The sequence below is a fragment of the Zootoca vivipara genome, chromosome 7 (genome assembly GCF_965207765.1).
Source record: "Zootoca vivipara chromosome 7, rZooViv2.hap1.1, whole genome shotgun sequence".
Lineage (NCBI taxonomy): Eukaryota > Metazoa > Chordata > Lepidosauria > Squamata > Lacertidae > Zootoca > Zootoca vivipara.
In genome coordinates, this window is record NC_142590.1 from 23,139,744 (window position 1) to 23,158,419 (window position 18,676).

At 43.5% G+C, this 18,676-nt stretch overlaps 1 protein-coding gene and 2 non-coding genes across 3 annotated transcripts; all 3 read right to left on the bottom strand.

The window, feature by feature from the left end:
* Positions 1-3,807: 3,807 nt before the first annotated feature.
* On the bottom strand, positions 3,808-12,774 carry RPL5 (ribosomal protein L5). Its single transcript, XM_035123807.3, has 8 exons — positions 12,707-12,774; positions 10,900-10,969; positions 10,685-10,800; positions 9,376-9,510; positions 7,942-8,144; positions 6,986-7,163; positions 5,485-5,573; positions 3,808-3,966 (listed from the first exon to the last, which is right to left on the bottom strand). The coding sequence occupies exons 1-8, from the start codon at positions 12,707-12,709 to the stop codon at positions 3,867-3,869; spliced, it is 894 nt and encodes a 297-aa protein (XP_034979698.1). The 5' UTR covers positions 12,710-12,774; the 3' UTR covers positions 3,808-3,866.
* Positions 7,254-7,350, bottom strand: LOC118089592 (small nucleolar RNA SNORD21). The gene has a single exon (XR_004693146.1). It is a non-coding gene; the product is annotated as a small nucleolar RNA SNORD21 (small nucleolar RNA).
* LOC118089590 (small nucleolar RNA SNORD21) lies at positions 10,343-10,439 on the bottom strand. The gene has a single exon (XR_004693145.1). It is a non-coding gene; the product is annotated as a small nucleolar RNA SNORD21 (small nucleolar RNA).
* Positions 12,775-18,676: the final 5,902 nt, after the last annotated feature.

Consider the following 18,676-nt stretch of genomic DNA (forward strand, 5'->3'; position numbering starts at 1 on the left):
AACTGGTTCCTGGGCATGAAAGCTAAGCACTCATGGATCCATGTGTTCTAGTTGGTCCCTCCAAATACAGGAAATCAAATGGGGAAGATAGAATGGGCAAAACTGGTCCATTTGTACCATCAGGTTTCCATTTTATACCTGCTTGATAACATCTGCTTACGTATTCCTTTTTACAAGGCCTGATGCAATTATATAGTGTATTACCCAATCTGGTAGTGAAATAATAAACAGATCAAAGTCTAAACTGCTTCACAGTAGACCTTGCCAGTTCATCAATGGGAAACGTGAACTGGCATGAAATCCATTGAGTCATAGAATCATAGAATCATAGAATCATAGAGTTGGAAGAGACCACAAGGGCCATCCAGTCCAACCCCCTGCCAAGCAGGAAACACCATCAAAGCATTCCTGACAGATGGGTGTCAAGCCTCTGCTTAAAGACCTCCAAAGAAGGAGACTCCACCACACTCCTTGGCAGCAAATTCCACTGCCGAACAGCTCTTACTGTCAGGAAGTTCTTCCTAATGTTTAGGTGGAATTTTCTTTCTTGTAGTTTGAATCCGTTGCTCCGTGTCCGCTTCTCTGGAGCAGCAGAAAACAACCTTTCTCCCTCCTTTATATGACATCCTTTTATATATTTGAACATGGTTATCATATCACCCCTTAACCTTCTCTTCTCCAGGCTAAACATACCCAGCTCCCTAAGCCGTTCCTCATAAGGCATCGTTTCCAGGCCTTTGACCATTTTGGTTGCCCTCTTCTGGACACGTTCCAGCTTATCAGTATCCTTCTTGAACTGTGGTGCCCAGAACTGGACACAATACTCCAGGTGAGGTCTGACCAGAGCAGAATACAGTGGTACTATTACTTCCCTTGATCTAGATGCTATACTCCTATTGATGCAGCCCAGAATTGCATTGGCTTTTTTAGCTGCTGCATCACACTGCTGACTCATGTCAAGTTTGTGGTCAACCAAAACTCCTAGATCCTTTTCACATGTACTGCTCTCAAGCCAGGTGTCTCCCATCCTGTATTTGTGCCTTTCATTTTTTTTGCCCAAGTGTAGTACTTTACATTTCTCCTTGTTAAAATTCATCTTGTTTGCTTTGGCCCAGTTGTCTAATCTGTTAAGGTCATTCTGAAGTGTGATCCTGTCCTCTGGGGTGTTAGCCACCCCTCCCAACTTGGTGTCATCTGCAAACTTGCTCAGGATTCCCTCAAGCCCATCATCCAAGTCATTGATAAAGATGTTGAACAAGACTGGGCCCAAGACAGAACCCTGTGGCACCCCACTAGTCACTACTCTCCAGGAATATGCTACTTTGCCTCACTTCTTCAAAGGATCAACTTAAATTCTTGTCATTAGTTTGTACTGCCCCCTAGTGGCCCAACCATTACTGTATCTGGACAGGGGTACCATTGCCTGGGTAGCATCAGTATTGGACTATTGCAATGAGGTGGCACTGTGGGTTAAACCAGAGAGCCTAGGGCTTGCTGATCAGAAGGTCGGCGGTTCGAATCCCTGTGACAGGGGTGAGCTCCCGTTGCTCGGTCCCAGCTCCTGCCCACCTAGCAGTTTGAAAGCTCGTCAAAGTGCAAGTAGATAAATAGGTACTGCTCCAAGTGGGAAGGTAAATGGCGTTTCCGTGTGCTGCTCTGGTTCGCTAGAAGTGGCTTTATCATGCTGGCCACATGACCCGGAAGCTCCCTCGGCCAATAATGTGAGATAAGCGCCGCAACCCCACAGTCAGTCATGACTGGACCTAATGGTCAGGGGTCCCTTTACCTTACATGAGGCTGCCTTTGAAAACTGTCTGAATGCTTCATAGTGCAGATGGGGCTGCCTATTGACAGCTTTGAGGTGAACGGACTATAGACCACCAATTGCAACTATACTGGCTGCCTGTATGCTTCGAAGACCCATTCAAAGTGCTGGTTTTAACAGATGAAGCTCTTTATGACTCGGGACCTCACGATCTTCTGGAATGTCTCTCCAGCATGATCCTGCCTGCACCCTTAGATCCTCAGGCCCTCTACAGGTCTCACCTCTGAGGGACGCTGGGTGTGGCAATAAGAGCCACAACTAGTCACTCTCCTTATTGATGGAATGATCTCCCCAGCAAAGGTCTGCTTAGCCCCTTTGATGACATTTCAGTGCCAGCTGGACTTACCCCTAGGGTTTTGATGGGAGATGTTTTTTGTATCAGTACGCAGTCAAAACTTCCAGTGACTGTAATTGGAGGGGGGGGGGGCAGTTATTCTGTAATTGTTAATAGCCTTGGTGTGTTGGATAGCTTTTTGATAGGGACAAGCAGGAACTTCAGGCTGCTGCATGGAAACTTATCCTCACAACTGAGGCTTTGAGATAACCATTTGCTCAAGAAACAGAGGCACCTAGGCAAAGTAGGGACTGCACCCAAAGTCTCATGTAACATCTATTGTGTCACACTGCTCACCTTCAGCATCAGGGATGAAGTGGATAAAGCAAGTCTTGCTACAGAGAAATGTACAGGGAATCTGATACTGGGCAAGTTTCTCAAATTTGTATGTGTTCTTCCAGAAGAAATTCAGTAAATCTGCTAGAGACGGTTGGGCGTTATGTCTGGTCCTGGCACATCTAGCCCTTAAATCTTCTATCAAATTATCCTTCCTGCGTCTTAGCAAATGCTTCAACACTGGAATTTCTTCAAGGTCTAACAGCACGTCATTCTTTAGTGGAACATGTAAGGAAGTAGGCAGGTTTTTCTAACACTTTTCCTTCAAGTATTTACAGCACAACTTTCCTTTTGGATTCAGACATAGATGGCAGCACTCAGTGGGTCTACTCTGACTGACTCTTCCCACTCTCCACTCATATTTTAAGGAGGACTGCTTGGTTTAGAGGAGGGTGCTGCCATCTCTCTCCATGGCTTGAACCTCAAACGTTAGAACTGTGCTGCTGTTTGGCCCCTGCAGTACTCCAGCCTTCTACCCTACAGAAGGGAAGGTGTTTGTTTTAAAAGGAGAGCCAACATTCTTCTCCAAAGCGCCTGTCACTTTGACTAAATTAGACAAGCAATACGGAAGATGCTTCTTGCACACATACAGCAAGCATAATTGCATGCCAGTTCCATTCTCTAAAGCCCACCCCATTTTCCTCCTTCCGTACTGGCACCATGTCATTAAGGCTTGGGAGTGATGCTAAGTTCCAGGTTGAAAAATGGAAAAACTACTACTGTTCCTAGAGCTGGACCCAGTTGAGGGATTGGGGTTGGTTTGCATTTCCAAGACCTGAATGGACTAAGAAAGTGGACTTCGAATATCCAAAGAGGTCCTCAGCTGAGCACCAACAGACTCCACAATAGAGCAAGGGCCACTCTGAACTGCATCCCTCTCAAGGTTCCATTTTGAGAAAGCCCTAATTTAAGCCATGGAAGTTGGACAGAACAGGGATTCTGGTAGTGTGACTTAAAGCTTTTGTCCTGATTGGCTCAGAAATCATTCTCCATAATTAATCTGTACTTGATAGGCAGGAGCCCAACACATGCAAAAGAAGCAAACGCCAATCTTCTCACATGGTGTGGTCTGAAGGCCACGTGAGACCACCACTTTCCTGAAGCTAAGCACTTAGATGGGTTAACTGCCCAGAAACCACACTTATGACACCTTGGACTCCCCGACAGAAGAAAATGAGGGTTATAAATGCAAAGGGGTGGAATTTGTATTTTAAATAAAAGAATAAAGCAGGTAAAAAAAGAAGAAGCCAGCAGGTGTTCAGTTATCCAACAGCAGCTATGATGTAGCATCAGTAAGTCAATGTTTACAACATTGGTTCAATAAGTTTATTCTCTTTGCTGACAGCTCCATAGAAAATTATGGAAGGCCTCTTAGCTATCAGCCGCACGCTCCTGGGCCCTTAGGAAGCTAGCCTTCTTTTGAGCCACACGGTCTTTCTTCTGGGCAAGGGACAACTTGGGACGGTTCCACCTGCAAATAAGAGATTGTGTTAGTGTTGCTGATGCGTTAAGCATCATGAGTCTTATGAACAATCTTTTTTTTTAAAAAAAAAGGAAAAACTTGACACCAACCTACTATTTTAAAGTGCCACTCTACAGGCTACCATTGATTTTGTCTACCCTTTTAATCCATCGCTGTGCCACTCAGGGCTATCTTATTTTACCATGTAACATAGTCAGGTATTGAGAGGTAGTGACATTCTTCCCAGGAATGTCAGATCATTCTAAACATGCCTGTATGCTATAACTCCAACAGCAAGTATATGACATCAATACAGTCCATCCTCAGAAGGCAGGGTTATTATAACTCAGCATCATATTATATTATTATAACTCAGCATCATATGCTTACAGCAGAGGACCTACCATGCCACTGCCTTCCCCCCTCTCCAATTTCTGGGGTTATCAGTTCTGCACTGGCTCAATTTTTCAACTATATTTAAGTCTACCTGATGTGAGTCTTAACATGGAAGGGAAGGGGAAAGTTTCCTTATGTGGCTGCATAAAATAATTCAAATCACTTAACTGCGGCCAAGGATATAGTGCAGAGGTGGGGAGCCCTTGTTTGCTGTGCTGAGAACCAAAGATCACCTAACTGGGACTTTTGAAATTTAGCCAAATATTGCATGTGGGCTAGAGCCACAGGTTGTTCACTTGCTATAGGAAATGGCTGCACATGTATGATCACCTCCCTCAGGGCAAGATGGCCCCATTCCATCACTCAAGTGTTTACTGCTCTGTGAGATTTACACTCACCACTAACTAAACTAGGTAGGCAAATGAACATGGCTGGGACCCGTGAATACAAGTGCCTGTGGGAGACTCGTAGAAGAGTAGGATACGAGGTGATTTGAAAGTTAAGATGACATTCCCAGAGCAAAAGGTGTTCTATTAACTTGAAAACTAAGCAACCACTGTCCTCTGAGACAATAACTTTCAACGAAGAATGGAAAACTCTGTGTTTGTCATATCAAAGAACACTAATAACAAATAAAGCCAAAACACCTCTGGCCTATGAAGCAGGCCAGAATGATCATAGGAACTAAGTGGAACCGCTGCTTTTCTCCTGCAACCGAATTAAGGGTAGCCCATGAAATACATGTTAAGTGATAACCAACTTAATGAATTGTTATCAGTTCTGTTCTACTGCTGCTCACATTCAAACTGCCAGTACTGCCATTTGTAAGATCCTTTTTTTGTTTTGCTCTACATTAAGCAGAGATCTCAAGGTCCATAAGCAGCACCCAGCTTGCAAAGGCAGAACTTCCTGCCGGGACCAAGCTCATGAAGGAGGCTGCAACACAGGAGGAGCCGTAGCAGCTTGGATGCAACCCTCAAGCCTAACACGATCTAGCCCAAGCTGTTAAAGCACACAGGGCTTTAACACTAAGCTGCCCAATAAGCCGAAATGTTTCTGAAAATGCACTTTCAGCAACAGACATTTCTTTATAGGATATCATCTTGCAGGAAGAGAAAATGACCATCTCACCTCTTCTTTTTGACTTCCCTCTTGGGTTTCTTTTCGTGGACTGGATTTTCGCGTATTCCAGCGTGGGCTTTTTTATACAGTTCTTCTATCTGAAATAAGGATTTTAGAAATCAGTTTTACATTTTGTACATGTTGAGCAAAATTTACGTGGCACCCAACCCCCAACCCCCGCCCTGTAATGTATTATAGGAAGTAATGTTTTAAAACTAACTCGTATTCAATGTCATCATAACTACATACCCCAGATCTATTCTAGATAAGGACACAGAATGAACGCACAAATCAATATGGAGTTCGTGAGTATGACCTTTCTTCCAACGTTTAAGTACGTATAAAAGAGACCCACAATTAGAGGAACTTGGGGGCAAATTCACATTTGGGGGAAGTGGGGGGTGGGAAACACCTGAGTATGAACATCCATCATAAGCATTGCACTAGTTAGTTTTTACAATTTTCAGTACTCAAGCAGGCTGGGACTATTGTCACTGACCATTGAGTACCAACATCCCTCACAAGAAGCGGTCAGCCACTTTGCCACTTGAATGTTTTGATTCCTTCACAGAAGCAAAAGTAGCTTAGCCGGGCTCTAACTTCACACACACAAACAGATCTATGTGGTCCAGAGGTTTTCAGACTCCTCCAAATCAACAGAGGGGGTGGGAACAAACACCTCCAACTAGGAAACTTGAATCTTACTTTCAACAATAAATTATGATTTTCCAAATGTGTGAACATCTGTTCTTCTAACTAACCACTCTGAAGCAGCCAACCAACAGTTTCTTGGTTACCAGCCCATGAACCCGGGGAAGCAAAATTTCCACAGGGGCTCTGGAGTTCCCAAGTACACCAAATGGCTTAATACTACAAATGCATTTCCTCTGAAGGGCAAATTATGCTAAAAATTTATCACAAACCAAAGTACTCATGTGGTTTAAAGCAGCCTTGCATATCAGCAATTTTTTATCTGTGAATCAAAACAAGAGTGCTGGTGCTGGATGAGTGGCCACCCGCAAGGCTGGATTTAAGACACGTTTCCTCATATCCAATTAGCAGTGCAAGAAAGAAGGAATTCGTGCACCTCTGACTGTTCACGTCCAACTGAAATCCCAGTGCTTTCTGCACCCCCTGCTTCCTAATCCAAGGCTACTACTATCAAGATTCTCTATCAAACAGGAACTCCAAAGGTCTGAGCAAGCTTTGAGCCTTTTAAACAGCAAAAAGGAAGACAATTTAGGAGTTACCCACGGAATTTTCAAGCAGTCAGGAAACTGGATACGTATTTGTGGTGGATTTACAAATGGAACGATAGGTCATTATTTAACAAGATATTTTCAGGGTTGTGCAAGGCTCATAGCACAGAAATACTAGGCCTGAGATCTGAAAGATCCCAGATACTTGCTAGTATTTTCCCATAAAAGTGTCCCTTGCCAGCAATATCAGTTCAACGCAAGACACACTTAGTACTTGCTTTTTCAATCACTGTGAACATCAAGCATCTTACCATATCAGGCGTCACGTTGTTCTTTATATACTGGGAGAACTGTTTCTTGTAAGCGTCTTCGTCTTCCTCCATCAAGTAACGCATGTAATCGGCAACATTCTGGCCCATGATGTGCTTGCGGTGGACCTCTGCATTGAATTCTTTGCTCTCAGAGTCATAACCAGGGAAACGTTTGGTACTGTGAGACATGAATTGAGGAACCCTCGTTAACATTTGGGAGAAAGCATTTCTTAAGCAAAAAACCAGTCAAGATCAGCCAGAAATTTCAGCCACCATCAGTCCCGTCTTGAAACACTGAGCTCTCTCATGCACATGCCAAGGACCAACTACAACATGTTCGAGTCAGTGGGACATCATCACACGGCAGCCAGATTGAAGACAAAAATTAAAAAGGTGAATTATTAAAGAGCGCTGTAATAAAGGGTTTTTTTTTGTGGACAACCTGCTTTACTATTTTGGGTATTACTTGTACAATCTACTGCTGCCATCAAAGTGATGAATGGTGGTAATTATCGCTTGAGCCAGACCACTGGTATGTGGAAGACTGTGGTAGAGAGGAAGCGGCAATAATAATAATAATAATAATAATAATAATAATAATAATAATAATATATCATTTGTACCCCACCCATCCGGCTGGGTTTCCCCAGCCACTCTGGGCTGCTTCCAACAAAGATTAAAATACATTAAAATGTCACACATTAAAAATTTCCCTAAACACGGCTGCCTTCAGATGTTTTCTAAATGTCAGGTAGTTGTTTATCTCTTTGACAAGTGAAGTCCGCAATGGGAATATCATACCCAGGGCCAAGTGACTTAAGATGCAGCAAGTAGCCTTAAGCACCACCACTTATGGCAAAAGTTATATTCACTGAATTTAAATTTCAAACCAGACACCTCCATTTCTAAAGGAAGTGTCTGAATTATCAGTCCCCGGGGGGGGGGGGGGGATTTACCTGTGTGGAATGGAAAGACCACCATCCACAGCTCCCTTCAGAGCACCGAAAACTTTGTTCCCAGTGGTAGTGCGAGCAAGGCCTGCATCCAAATAGCACGTAAAGGCACCAGGTTGCCCATCCACGCTTTCTACATTATACTCATCACCCGTCACTTCAACTTGACCTTCGTAGATCTTATCAAGGCCAAACTTGTTCAGAAGCTGCAACAAACAAGGCAGACAGGTCTAAGTTCTTCATAGATCTACTGCACTAGAGACCAAAACAGGCTTTCGTTGAAACATTCCACATATCATGAGACAGAAAGACAGGCAGTTTGCAACCCACTCCAAGGGCCAGTTGTGACCAGAATGGTAAGCTATTAATTTTAAAGAAATTAAAACCTTAAACGCCAGGGCTGGAAAAAACTCATGCACCAAAAATATTTTAGGAGTCAATCGTGCGCACAAGTGATTCTACAGAAGCAACTTTTTGAGACCACAGTCAGCAAAACTTTTTTCAGCCCATTTTCAGCATGGGAGTTGCCTTTTGGATAACACCCTAATGTGAGAATTCCAAGTTACTAAATGCAAGTTGAGCTTGCCATACCTCTACCACATACAATGGAAGGAAGTCTTTAAAGCCATGGCTGAAAGGTGGGAGAACATAACAAGAGCTACAGAGGAAGGGAAATAGAACCTTGCAGTAAAGAAATTCTACTGATATAAGAATTCTGCGAAAGCAATTTTACTTTCATAAAGTACTAAGAAATAACTAGTGGCTGTTATGCTGAAATGACAGAAGCAGAGACACATACACCCAAACCCAATGTTCTGCCATCTTCTCTAACCCAGTATTTATTTCTTGCCCAGTTCATTTTACAAGGTGCCATCATAATACATACAAAATCCCAGGTTTGTACTTGAGGACTAAAACAGAAACAGACTGGGTAGGTGCACATCCCACCTCCTACAGACATACACTTTAAGCCAGTACTAAAAGGTAAAGGGACCCCTGACCATTAGGTCCAGTCGTGACCGACTCTGGGGTTGCGCGCTCATCTCGCATTATTGGCCGAGGGAGCCAGCGTATAGCTTCCAGGTCATGTGGCCAGCATGACAAAGCCGCTTCTGGAACCAGAGCAGCACATGGAAACGCCGTTTACCTTCCCGCTGTAGCGGTTCCTATTTATCTACTTGCACTTTTACGTGCTTTCGAACTGCTAGGTTGGCAGGAGCTGGGACCAAGCAACGGGAGCTCACCCCGTCACAGGGATTCGAACCGCCGACCTTCTGATCAGCAAGCCCTAGGCTCAGTGGTTTAACCACAGCGCCACCTGGGTCCCTGTAAGCCAGTACTATAAAACCCTAAATTTCCTTTATTTGTAAATCGTGTGTCCCAATTTGTGTCAAATAAAGCTGGTGTAGGTTCTGATTTTTCAGAAGAGATACATACCCTGCGGGCCAGCAGCAAGCCTGTGCAATAGGCAGCAGCATAGTTGGTCAAGCCTACTTTCACTCCGTACTTTGGCAGCTCGTGAGCATATGCGGCACAAACAATCATGTCACCTTCAATTCTGGCATATGCGATCTGACAACAAAAGCAAGGTTAGTGGGCGACCTCCAACCAAACAGCTGCAATATTAATTCACCACAGTCTTCCCTCTGTTTGACAGGAGTGCCATCTAAGTCAGCAGTCCTGTAGTGCCAACCTTCCCCCATGTTCTTCCCCCAAACCAGAGTGTACCCACAGTGTCTGTAAACATTGTATATCTACCTAAGAAGCATGAGTGAGTTTAGTGAGTAAAGCACGTATCAGCTAGAGCTTTGTCGGAATAATAAAACCTTATAAAAGACACTGACCAAATCATTCTCGGCCTTCATCATCTGCTCAGTTCCCACCTTGCCCCCTACTGTTGATCTATTGATCCTGCTCCTTCTTTCTCATGCCTTCAGAGGAACATGTTGAGACTCTCTTGACTGTGAAGGACTACTGGTACTTTAAGCCATCATAGACAAAGGGAGAATACACATACACAGTAGCTACAATAGTCCAGCATTTTAGTTATCCAACTAAAAAGAATGGTGGCGGCAGCAATAAGTGCAATTAGGCAAGTGCTGCTATAAGACCAGGACAGTTTGCCACTCAGCTTCTCATCCAGGACAGCTGGTTCCTCAGGACTGTATGGCACATGCTTAACCTTTTCCAGGTTTTCCAAGGCATTTTAATATGAAAATATAACAGGCGAAAGACTTCCAGTGATGTTATACATATTTAGTCCATTTATTCCAGTTTTTGCACCGCAAATGACAAAGACTTTAGAACACTGTTGCCAAAAATTAAGAGATGTGTAGACTAAAGGAACATTTGGGAGAAAGCATTTCTTAAGCAAAAAATCAGTCAAGAACAGCCAGAAATTTCAGCCACCATCAGTCCCGTCTTGAAACACTGAGCTCTCTCATGCACATGCCAAGGACCAACTACAACATGTTCAAGTCAGTGGGACATCATCACACGGCAGCCAAATTGAAGACAAAAATTATTACCAAGTCTTGCTTTCCTACAAAGGAGAGTATTGCCACAGGATATGGCCTGTTCTAGAGTTTAGAATAGTTTCTGCCCAAGAACTATCTTAGAAAAATACTAGGTTCTTCTCTTCCTTTATAAAGGCTTATACATGTTACATAGGCATTTCTATGAAGGAAACTTGTGAAGTGCAAAGCAGCTCTCTGCAGTACAATCAAGGACAGAAAGGAGACCTTACCTGGCAAATGATATCTCTGTTGGTGACACGAACAATCATCCTATATTTAGGGGTGTTGTACTTGTTTTTATCTTGAATCACCAAACGTTTACGAGCATAATAATCAGTCTTTCCCTCTGAAACAGAAAGGTGACAGATTGGAATGTATTTAGAACTGCAGGTTCAAGGCCACATCCATCTGATTTATTGATAGCTTGCAAAGAAATAAAACATACCTCTCCTTCTTCGGAATTTGACTTGATACCTCTTGAAGTAGGCCTTATTCTTGACAACTTTCACGAACCCCTTGAATAAATGCGACACAGAAATGTCAAAAATGTTTGCATAACAATCTTGCTAGTGAAGATAGCAGGAACTTAAGTCAACAAGCAGAAAAATAGAAATGTGTTTGAAAATTGCACACACTTATTCAGACACACAGCCTAAAAAACACATACAGTGGTATCTCGACTTACGAAGACGATCCATTCCACGGCCATCTTCGTAAGACGAGGTTTTCAGAAGTCGAAGCGTGCGGTCGGCGCATGTGCGAAGCGCGATTTTGCGCTTCTGCGCAGGTGCAGACCGCGCACGGGGTGAAAAGACTTCCGGGGTTGTCAACTTCGGAAGTCGAAGCGTTCGGATGTCGAGGTATGACTGTATTATAAACTTAAGACTTCTTTATGGCTGTCTTGCAGAGGAAAAAGTCTTCAAACTTGTTCAGTAGGAAAGTGCTTAGCACCCATTAATGACACCTTCACCTTCAATTATAAAACACTTACTGTTTTAATATAACATGCCATTGAAAGTTTCAAGGTTTTCCAGAATCCAGTAACTACAATTTGACTACATAAAGCATTTATGGTAATGATGAGGAAAATATAGTAAATACTAAGTTTGAAAGTAGCAAGGTGCCTGGATAGCAACATGGAAATCAAGGCTTCCCGAAACAGAAGGATATATGCTAACCATCCACTAGAGGGGAGACGACGTTAATAAAACTATCCCATCAACGCCTTGCCTTACTTCAAAGAGTCATTACACCTTGGCATCATTACATTTTCCGACAGGTCCACAGGCCCTTCCCACAAGTCCTGGGTTGGGATGGCAGCTAAAGCTCTAGGGCAGGCATCCCCAAACTTCGGCCCTCCAGATGTTCTAGATTACAATTTCCATCTTCCCCGACCACTGGTCCTGTTAGCTAGGTATCATGGGAGTTGTAGGCCAAAACATCTGAAGGGCTGCAGTTTGGGGATGCCTGCTCTAGGACCTGCCTTTCGGCAAGTTACACACACGCTGGCAAATCCAGCTTTGCCAGCGACACGTATTTTACAAAGTCGGGATGAAACTGATGTAGAGGTTTACACGCGGTAAGACATGTGGCTCTTCCAAGACAGTCTTTAAACGGGTCCAAAGAGGGCATCGCCCCAAGCATCGCTGACCCCCCAGGACCTAACACAGCGCAAAGCTTCCAGAAACAATTCCCCGCATCGCCTTCAGACGGCGTGGGTCTTAACCTGCAAGTTATCCACACGCTTCCTCCCCACCCCCACTTCTCGATCGCGCAGCTATCGTTTAAACAGGCCCGGAGTCATGTGTGCACGCCTTTGGGGGGGGGGGGCATTCAGACACGCAAGGTCCGAACCCTGCTGCGCTCAAGGGCCGGAAGATTTTGGGAGGCAGGAGGAGAAAATGCAACTAAGTCGGACAGCGGGGGAAAGAGGCGCTGTGCGGGAGGGACCGAAGAAGGGGAATGCAAACGGAACCAAAACGGAACCCGAGGCGGGGGGAACCCGAAGAAACCGACCCGTGGAGGCGCGTTTGGGGGGAGCACCAGCCGCGGCCCTTCTACTGGCAGCGGCTGAAAGGCGGCTGGTTGCAGCCATTAGGCCACGCTGGAACTCGCTTCCGCAGCCGGGCCTGCCAGCTGCGCAATCCGAATCCATCCGGCCGGCAGCGGGCGAGTAAGCGGGCAGCCGGGGTTCGAGAAAGCGGAGCCGAATCTCCCCTTCTCATCTTGGCCCGTTTGGTGCCGGTACTGACCATGGTTCTCGGTTCTGTCCGCTTTCGCTTAGGCCCGGGGCCGCTCAGCGAAACGTCCGCAAGCCGTAGCGCTGGGGGAAAAGGCCGAGCTCAACGCGCAGGCGTTACACGTCACCTGGCCGACAAGGCTGAGAGAGGGTCCCCTACCCGCCCGCAAAAGGAGGGAGCGCTGCCCCCTGGAGGCTTGGAGGGGAAGCGCGTTCATTTTCCCCCCCCCCGCTCTCGCGTCCCTTTTCCTGCGCCGCCAGCGATGACGTCAATCCATGTCGTCGGAGCTCATGGTGTCCTCCGCGGCTCTGAGTGTGGCGTCAACGCGCTCAGCAGAAAACCGGCGGGTGCGCCACCTAGTGGCGCCTCGGCGCTAAGCGGCTTTTGCTCATACATTTCAACGCGGATTCTTCATACCGAGGACTGGGATCATGTGGTCCTCCAGAAGCTGCTGGACTCCAACTCTCGTCAGCCCCAGCTGGCTTAGCCTATGCTCAGGGGTGGTTGGGAGTTGTAGTTCAGAAGCATTCAGAGACCTGCAGGTTCCGTCAGCTGTATGCTATTTGCATTTTTAAAAAAGTTGGCATTTGAGAACCACATCGTCTCTCATTAATGCTCACTCTCTCTGCGGGAGCATTGCTGAGAGTGGGAATAATATTCAGGAGAATGTGTTTGTAAAGTTCAATCCATTTCACAGAGAGGATGATTGGCGGGCCTTTAGGGACCATCCTCCAAAACGACTATAATGAAAGAACTGCCCCCTTTTTAATGGGGTCCCTTGATCAAAACTGGGAATATGTGTCCCATTGTGCTGCTGGAAGAAGCAGAGAAAAACTTCCAGCAGCAAGAATGTGTCCTGCTCTTTTGCTGCCGAAAATGTCTAAAATGACTTTCTTAAAAAGGGAGGAAAAATACTGGGTTTTGGCGGGGGCGGGCGGGGTATAAATAAATTATTATTATTATTATTATTATTATTATTATTATTATTCGATTAAAGGAAGCCATATGTGGTTATCCCATTTTTTATAGTCATAACAACCCTATGAGGTTGGTTGAGATAGGTTATTTACCCAAAGCTTTTTTCTCTCAATGAGTTTATGACTGAGGTTGAATGGATCTTCTCCGGCCAAGGCCAATACTGCACTATTCCATAACAGAACCACTCTCAGTTGTTTCTCCGTCTGTCAAATGTTAGTTTGTATGCTTTTAGAGAGAGTGATCTGTTGAGGGAGGAGGGTTTTTTAAATATCTTATTTCAATTATGTTGATAAAGTAAATATACAACACACAAAAATATACTACAATATAAAATAAATATACAATATAAAAACAGTATTAAATAGTACACAAACAGAAATCGAATGCTGTGGTCTCCTGAAGAATTTTTAAAAGTATGTTTTATATATTTGATTCATTTGTCATTTTCACTGGGATTATGAAACCTGAGCTCATAATTTCAGAAAGTTCACTGCTGGTGCAGTGGTGCTTAATCCAGTTTGAGCTGGGCAGGATTCCTATGCTCATCATCAATCCAACTCTCTAGTAAATTTCAAGCAATGTGAAATGAGGAAACAGCTACAGTCTCTCCCCTATAGACAATAGTAATTGTGATGTGCCCATGAATCACAATGTCCCTCACAATAGTACAATACATCCACCATTCACAACACTTCAAGTTTTATACTACAACCAGTTGTGAAGCTATTTCAGTGCTGTACGTCCACCAGACATGATACTCTGCCCATGCCCCAGTCAGGATGTTGAAACTATACTGTAGTTTGTCACACTGTCATATCCATGTTACACTTATAAGCTGAATAAGGTAAAGGTAAAGGACTCCTGGATGGTTAAGTCCAGTCAAAGGCAACTATGGAGTGCGGCACTCATCTCACTTTTCAGACCAAAGGGAGCCAGCGTTTGTCCGCAAACAGCTTTCCAGGATCATGTGTCCATCATGAGTAAACCACTTCTGGTGCAACGGGACACCGTGACGGAAGCCAGAGCGCACAGAAACGCCGTTTACCTTTCTGCCACAGTGGTACCTATTTATCTACTCACACTCGAACTGCTAGGTTGGCAGAAGCTGGGACAGAGGAACGGGAGCTCACCCCATCGCGCAGATTCGAACCACTGGCTTTCCGATCGACAAGCTGAAAAGGAACTAGCTGCCCTGCTTACTGTAGACCTCTGTTGTTTAGAAATACTTCATATGTCAACCTCCTGCCCAAGCAGGTATCCTGTTCAAAAGTCCAAGTCAAAACTTATAAGCATGTTCAGTAGAAAGATAGCAATTTTGCAAAGGAAAGATGCAGGGCTACAGGATCAACAAAGCAGAATTGACGGGGGTAGCCTACTAACAAGGATGCCGCAAAAGGAATCTAAGTGCTGTATTCCTCCTCTCATCTCTCTCCTTTGCAGAATGTTCCACCACACCAACTGTTACATGGACTATAATTAAGATGGTCTGAGCAGAAGGACTGGGACCACAGCAGAGTCCCAATTCTTCTGCGGATGAACTTGTCACATAAACATTGTACATGTAAGCCTACTAACCAGAAAGAGGTTTCTACAGGTGCTGTTTGACCTTCCTGTAAACCTACTTTATAAAAGTGCAAGGAAAAATGATCAGGCAGCTGGAGCAAAGCCTCTGTGAGGAAAAGTTACTACATTTTGGGCTTTGTTGTTGTTCAGAAAAACAGGGAGACATAATAGAGGTGTATAAAATTACCGTATGTATGGAGTGGAGAAAGCAGATAAGGAAGAAAACTGCTCTCAAAATGCTAAACCCCAGGGACCCTTAAGTGAAGCTGAATGTTGGGAGATTCAGGATAGACAAAATACGCTACTTCTATAGCACATAGAATCTGCTTCCACGGAAAGCAGTAATGGCCACCAACTTGGACAGTTTTGAAAGAGGACAGGACAGATTCAACTATTAATGGCTACAAGAGCCTAGGAGACTCAGCGCTCTGATATTGCCTACTATAATAGTTTAAAACAGTGCTGTTTTGCTCTCCTATGCAAGCAAAGCAAGGGAGGCTATCAGTAGCATGAAGATGGTATTAAGTTATCACCTCAAGGGAGATGAAGTCCTAAGTCATGATCACCTTAGCACAGGAAAAAAGTAATACAATCAAGACAACATTCCAATAGGAATGTCCTCTGGAGATAGGCAGATTCAATCAAGAGTCTAAATTTAATTATACTGACCAAAGTCTTTCAAAGACTGTACTGTACCAAGGCTCTGACATGGCTATGTTGGTCTTTAGGAAAAAACATGGCTGCATAGGGAAGGAGGCTTCTTCCATAGTAACCTAGGAAGCTGCCTTTTACCGAGTCAGACCATTGGTCCATCTAATCTAGTCTTGTCTACACTGAGTGGCAGCAGTTCTCCCGGGTTCCAGGTGGATCCAATTTAGCACCTCCAACATGCAGGCAAATGCTCTACCAATGAACATCTATCTATTCAGTGCCGAAATATGGTTTGAAGCTTTTGGGCAGAAAGCCAAATAAACACAGGGCTTCAGGGACCACCTTGGTTCTGCCACTCCAATTCTATGCGGATTATAGTTCTGTTGTATGATGCTGAAGTCATCCTTTGCCCAAAAAAATCACTTTGCTACCTGAACACCTGAGCTCTCAACACAGAACACAGAACCTGACTCTGTTTCACCTTCTGCTTTTCATTCACTGCTCTGCCTTCCTGCCTCTCTGGACCTGCACTTACTGAAGCAGCTCAAAAGTTATTCCTCTTTCCTCACTGTTCCCACCTCACCCAGAAATTTCAAGACTCTGATCCTAAACCTGCAATGCTTTGCAGGATATCTTCAGGAGAAGAAAAGGCTAAGAGGTATACTCATAAGTAAATTTCACTGAATTCCCACTCTCACGTAAATATCAATCCCATGATCTTTAAACACCTATTATCCCATAATCTATTAGAACTCCCCAACCAATGCTATGCTGAACAGAACAGCAGACATGATAATTCCATATACAGTCATACCTCGGGTTAAGTACGCCTCAGTTTGAGTATTTTCAGTTTAAGTACTCCGCGGACCTGTCTGGAACGGATTAATCCACTTTCCATTACTTCCAATGGGAAAGTTCGCTTCAGGTTAAGTACACTTCAGGTTAAGTACTGACTTCCGGAACCAATTGTGTTTGTAAACCGAGGTACCACTGTAGGAGGAATCCAGCCAAGTCACTAGCTCCGCCTCTTCTGGGGGGGGGGTGGAGTGAGTTATCTATATAAGCCCTAAAGCCCCTTTTCCATTTTGGGGTGTGTGATTTAGCATTGAGAAATGCTCGCTTCTTCTACAAGGGATACTATTTCCAGGCGCAGGGGTTTCAAGGCGGTAGTAAGCACAAAAGTATTTTTTAATAAGCTTTATACATTAAAGTCCTTAAAATGAAATGGAGGGTTTTTGTGTGCCCTAATGTGATAGTTGGTTGTAGTCAACCAAGTTCTACTCAAAGCCAATGAAGTTAAATTATGTTTGCTAATTTCAATGGTTTTATTCCGAGTATGACTAATGTTGGATACAACCCAGTTAGCTAGTAGTTGTTGTGCTCTTTTAAAAAAAATATGTATACAAGTCCAGTATTAAAGGTTCTGTGAGAGGGCAACAAATAATCTACTTAAAGTGATTTCGTCCCTCCTCCTTAACTTTCAGAATCACGTCCTAGTGAAAGTTTAGAACCAAACTGCTTTGAGGGTTGTTTGTTTGTTTACAATCAAACAGTATATAAATTTTATGAAATAAGTAGAAACACACTTACATGGTTGGGTTTTATTCACTTCTGTAAATATGGTTCTGTAGAATATAGTTTTATTGGTTATCAAAAAGTTTAGGGCCTGTTCTGATACTGTTATTTCTAGTTGTGCTTTGTGTAGTAGTATAAATGACATATTCAAATAAAATAAAAAATTCCTTCAGTAGCACCTTAAAGACCAACTAAGTTTTTATTTTGGTATGAGCTTTCGTGTGCATGCACACTTCTTCAGATACGACGAAGAAGTGTGAAGATATCTGAAGAAGTGTGCATGCACACGAAAGCTCATACCAAAATAAAAACTTAGTTGGTCTTTAAGGTGCTACTGAAGGAATTTTTTTATTTTGCTTTGACTCAGACCAACATGGCTATCTACCTGTAACTATATTCAAATAAGTTGTACTCATCGTAGACTCATTGAAATCAATGAACATGGCTAAGTTAGGTCCATTAATTTCAGTAGGTCTATGCTGGGTAAAACTTAGTTGAATACCACTCTATCGTTTTGTTTTGCTACTGGCACTGAGGCTAGGTCGACTAATTTATATAGCCCAATTCTCTGATGAATTGAACATCACTAAGTCCCTCTTAAATAAAAAGGCTGACTTGTGCTTTGGCCTATTAAACTGTATCGGAGCGGTTATTCTTTTGGTTTGTTATTATGCTATGTATTTTTGTGTTTTTATATTGTACACTGCCCCGTGATATTCGGATGAAGAGTGGTATAGAAATTTAATAAATAATAATAGAGGCTAGTTTAAATTGCTGATGTACACCTCATGCAACAACCTCCAAGTTGTTTCACAGTAACTTGAGTGGAAGTACAGTACCGTATTAAAAGATTTCCTTGACATGAAGCTATATTCTGTAGCAAAAAAAAAGGTATGTATGAATTTGTGTTGTTGGTGCTGTCACTACACTCAAGAAGTTTAGCCATTTAACAATCTGGCTTTTAACCCAAACACTAATTAAAAAAATAGAACTTTCAGTTTAACCAATCGAAGCTACTTCCCATGTTGGAAGGAAAAGCTACCTTTAATGTTTTCATTTTCTTATGGTAACATACCAGAAACAAAATAGTTAAAAAAAAACATTAATATGCATGCCTTTAATTAGAGCTGCCATCTTTTAAATCAACCCATCTGCTCCTGAGTCTTTAAAAACATTTCAGTGCACAAACATTAGCAGATGAGGCTAACTCCCTTG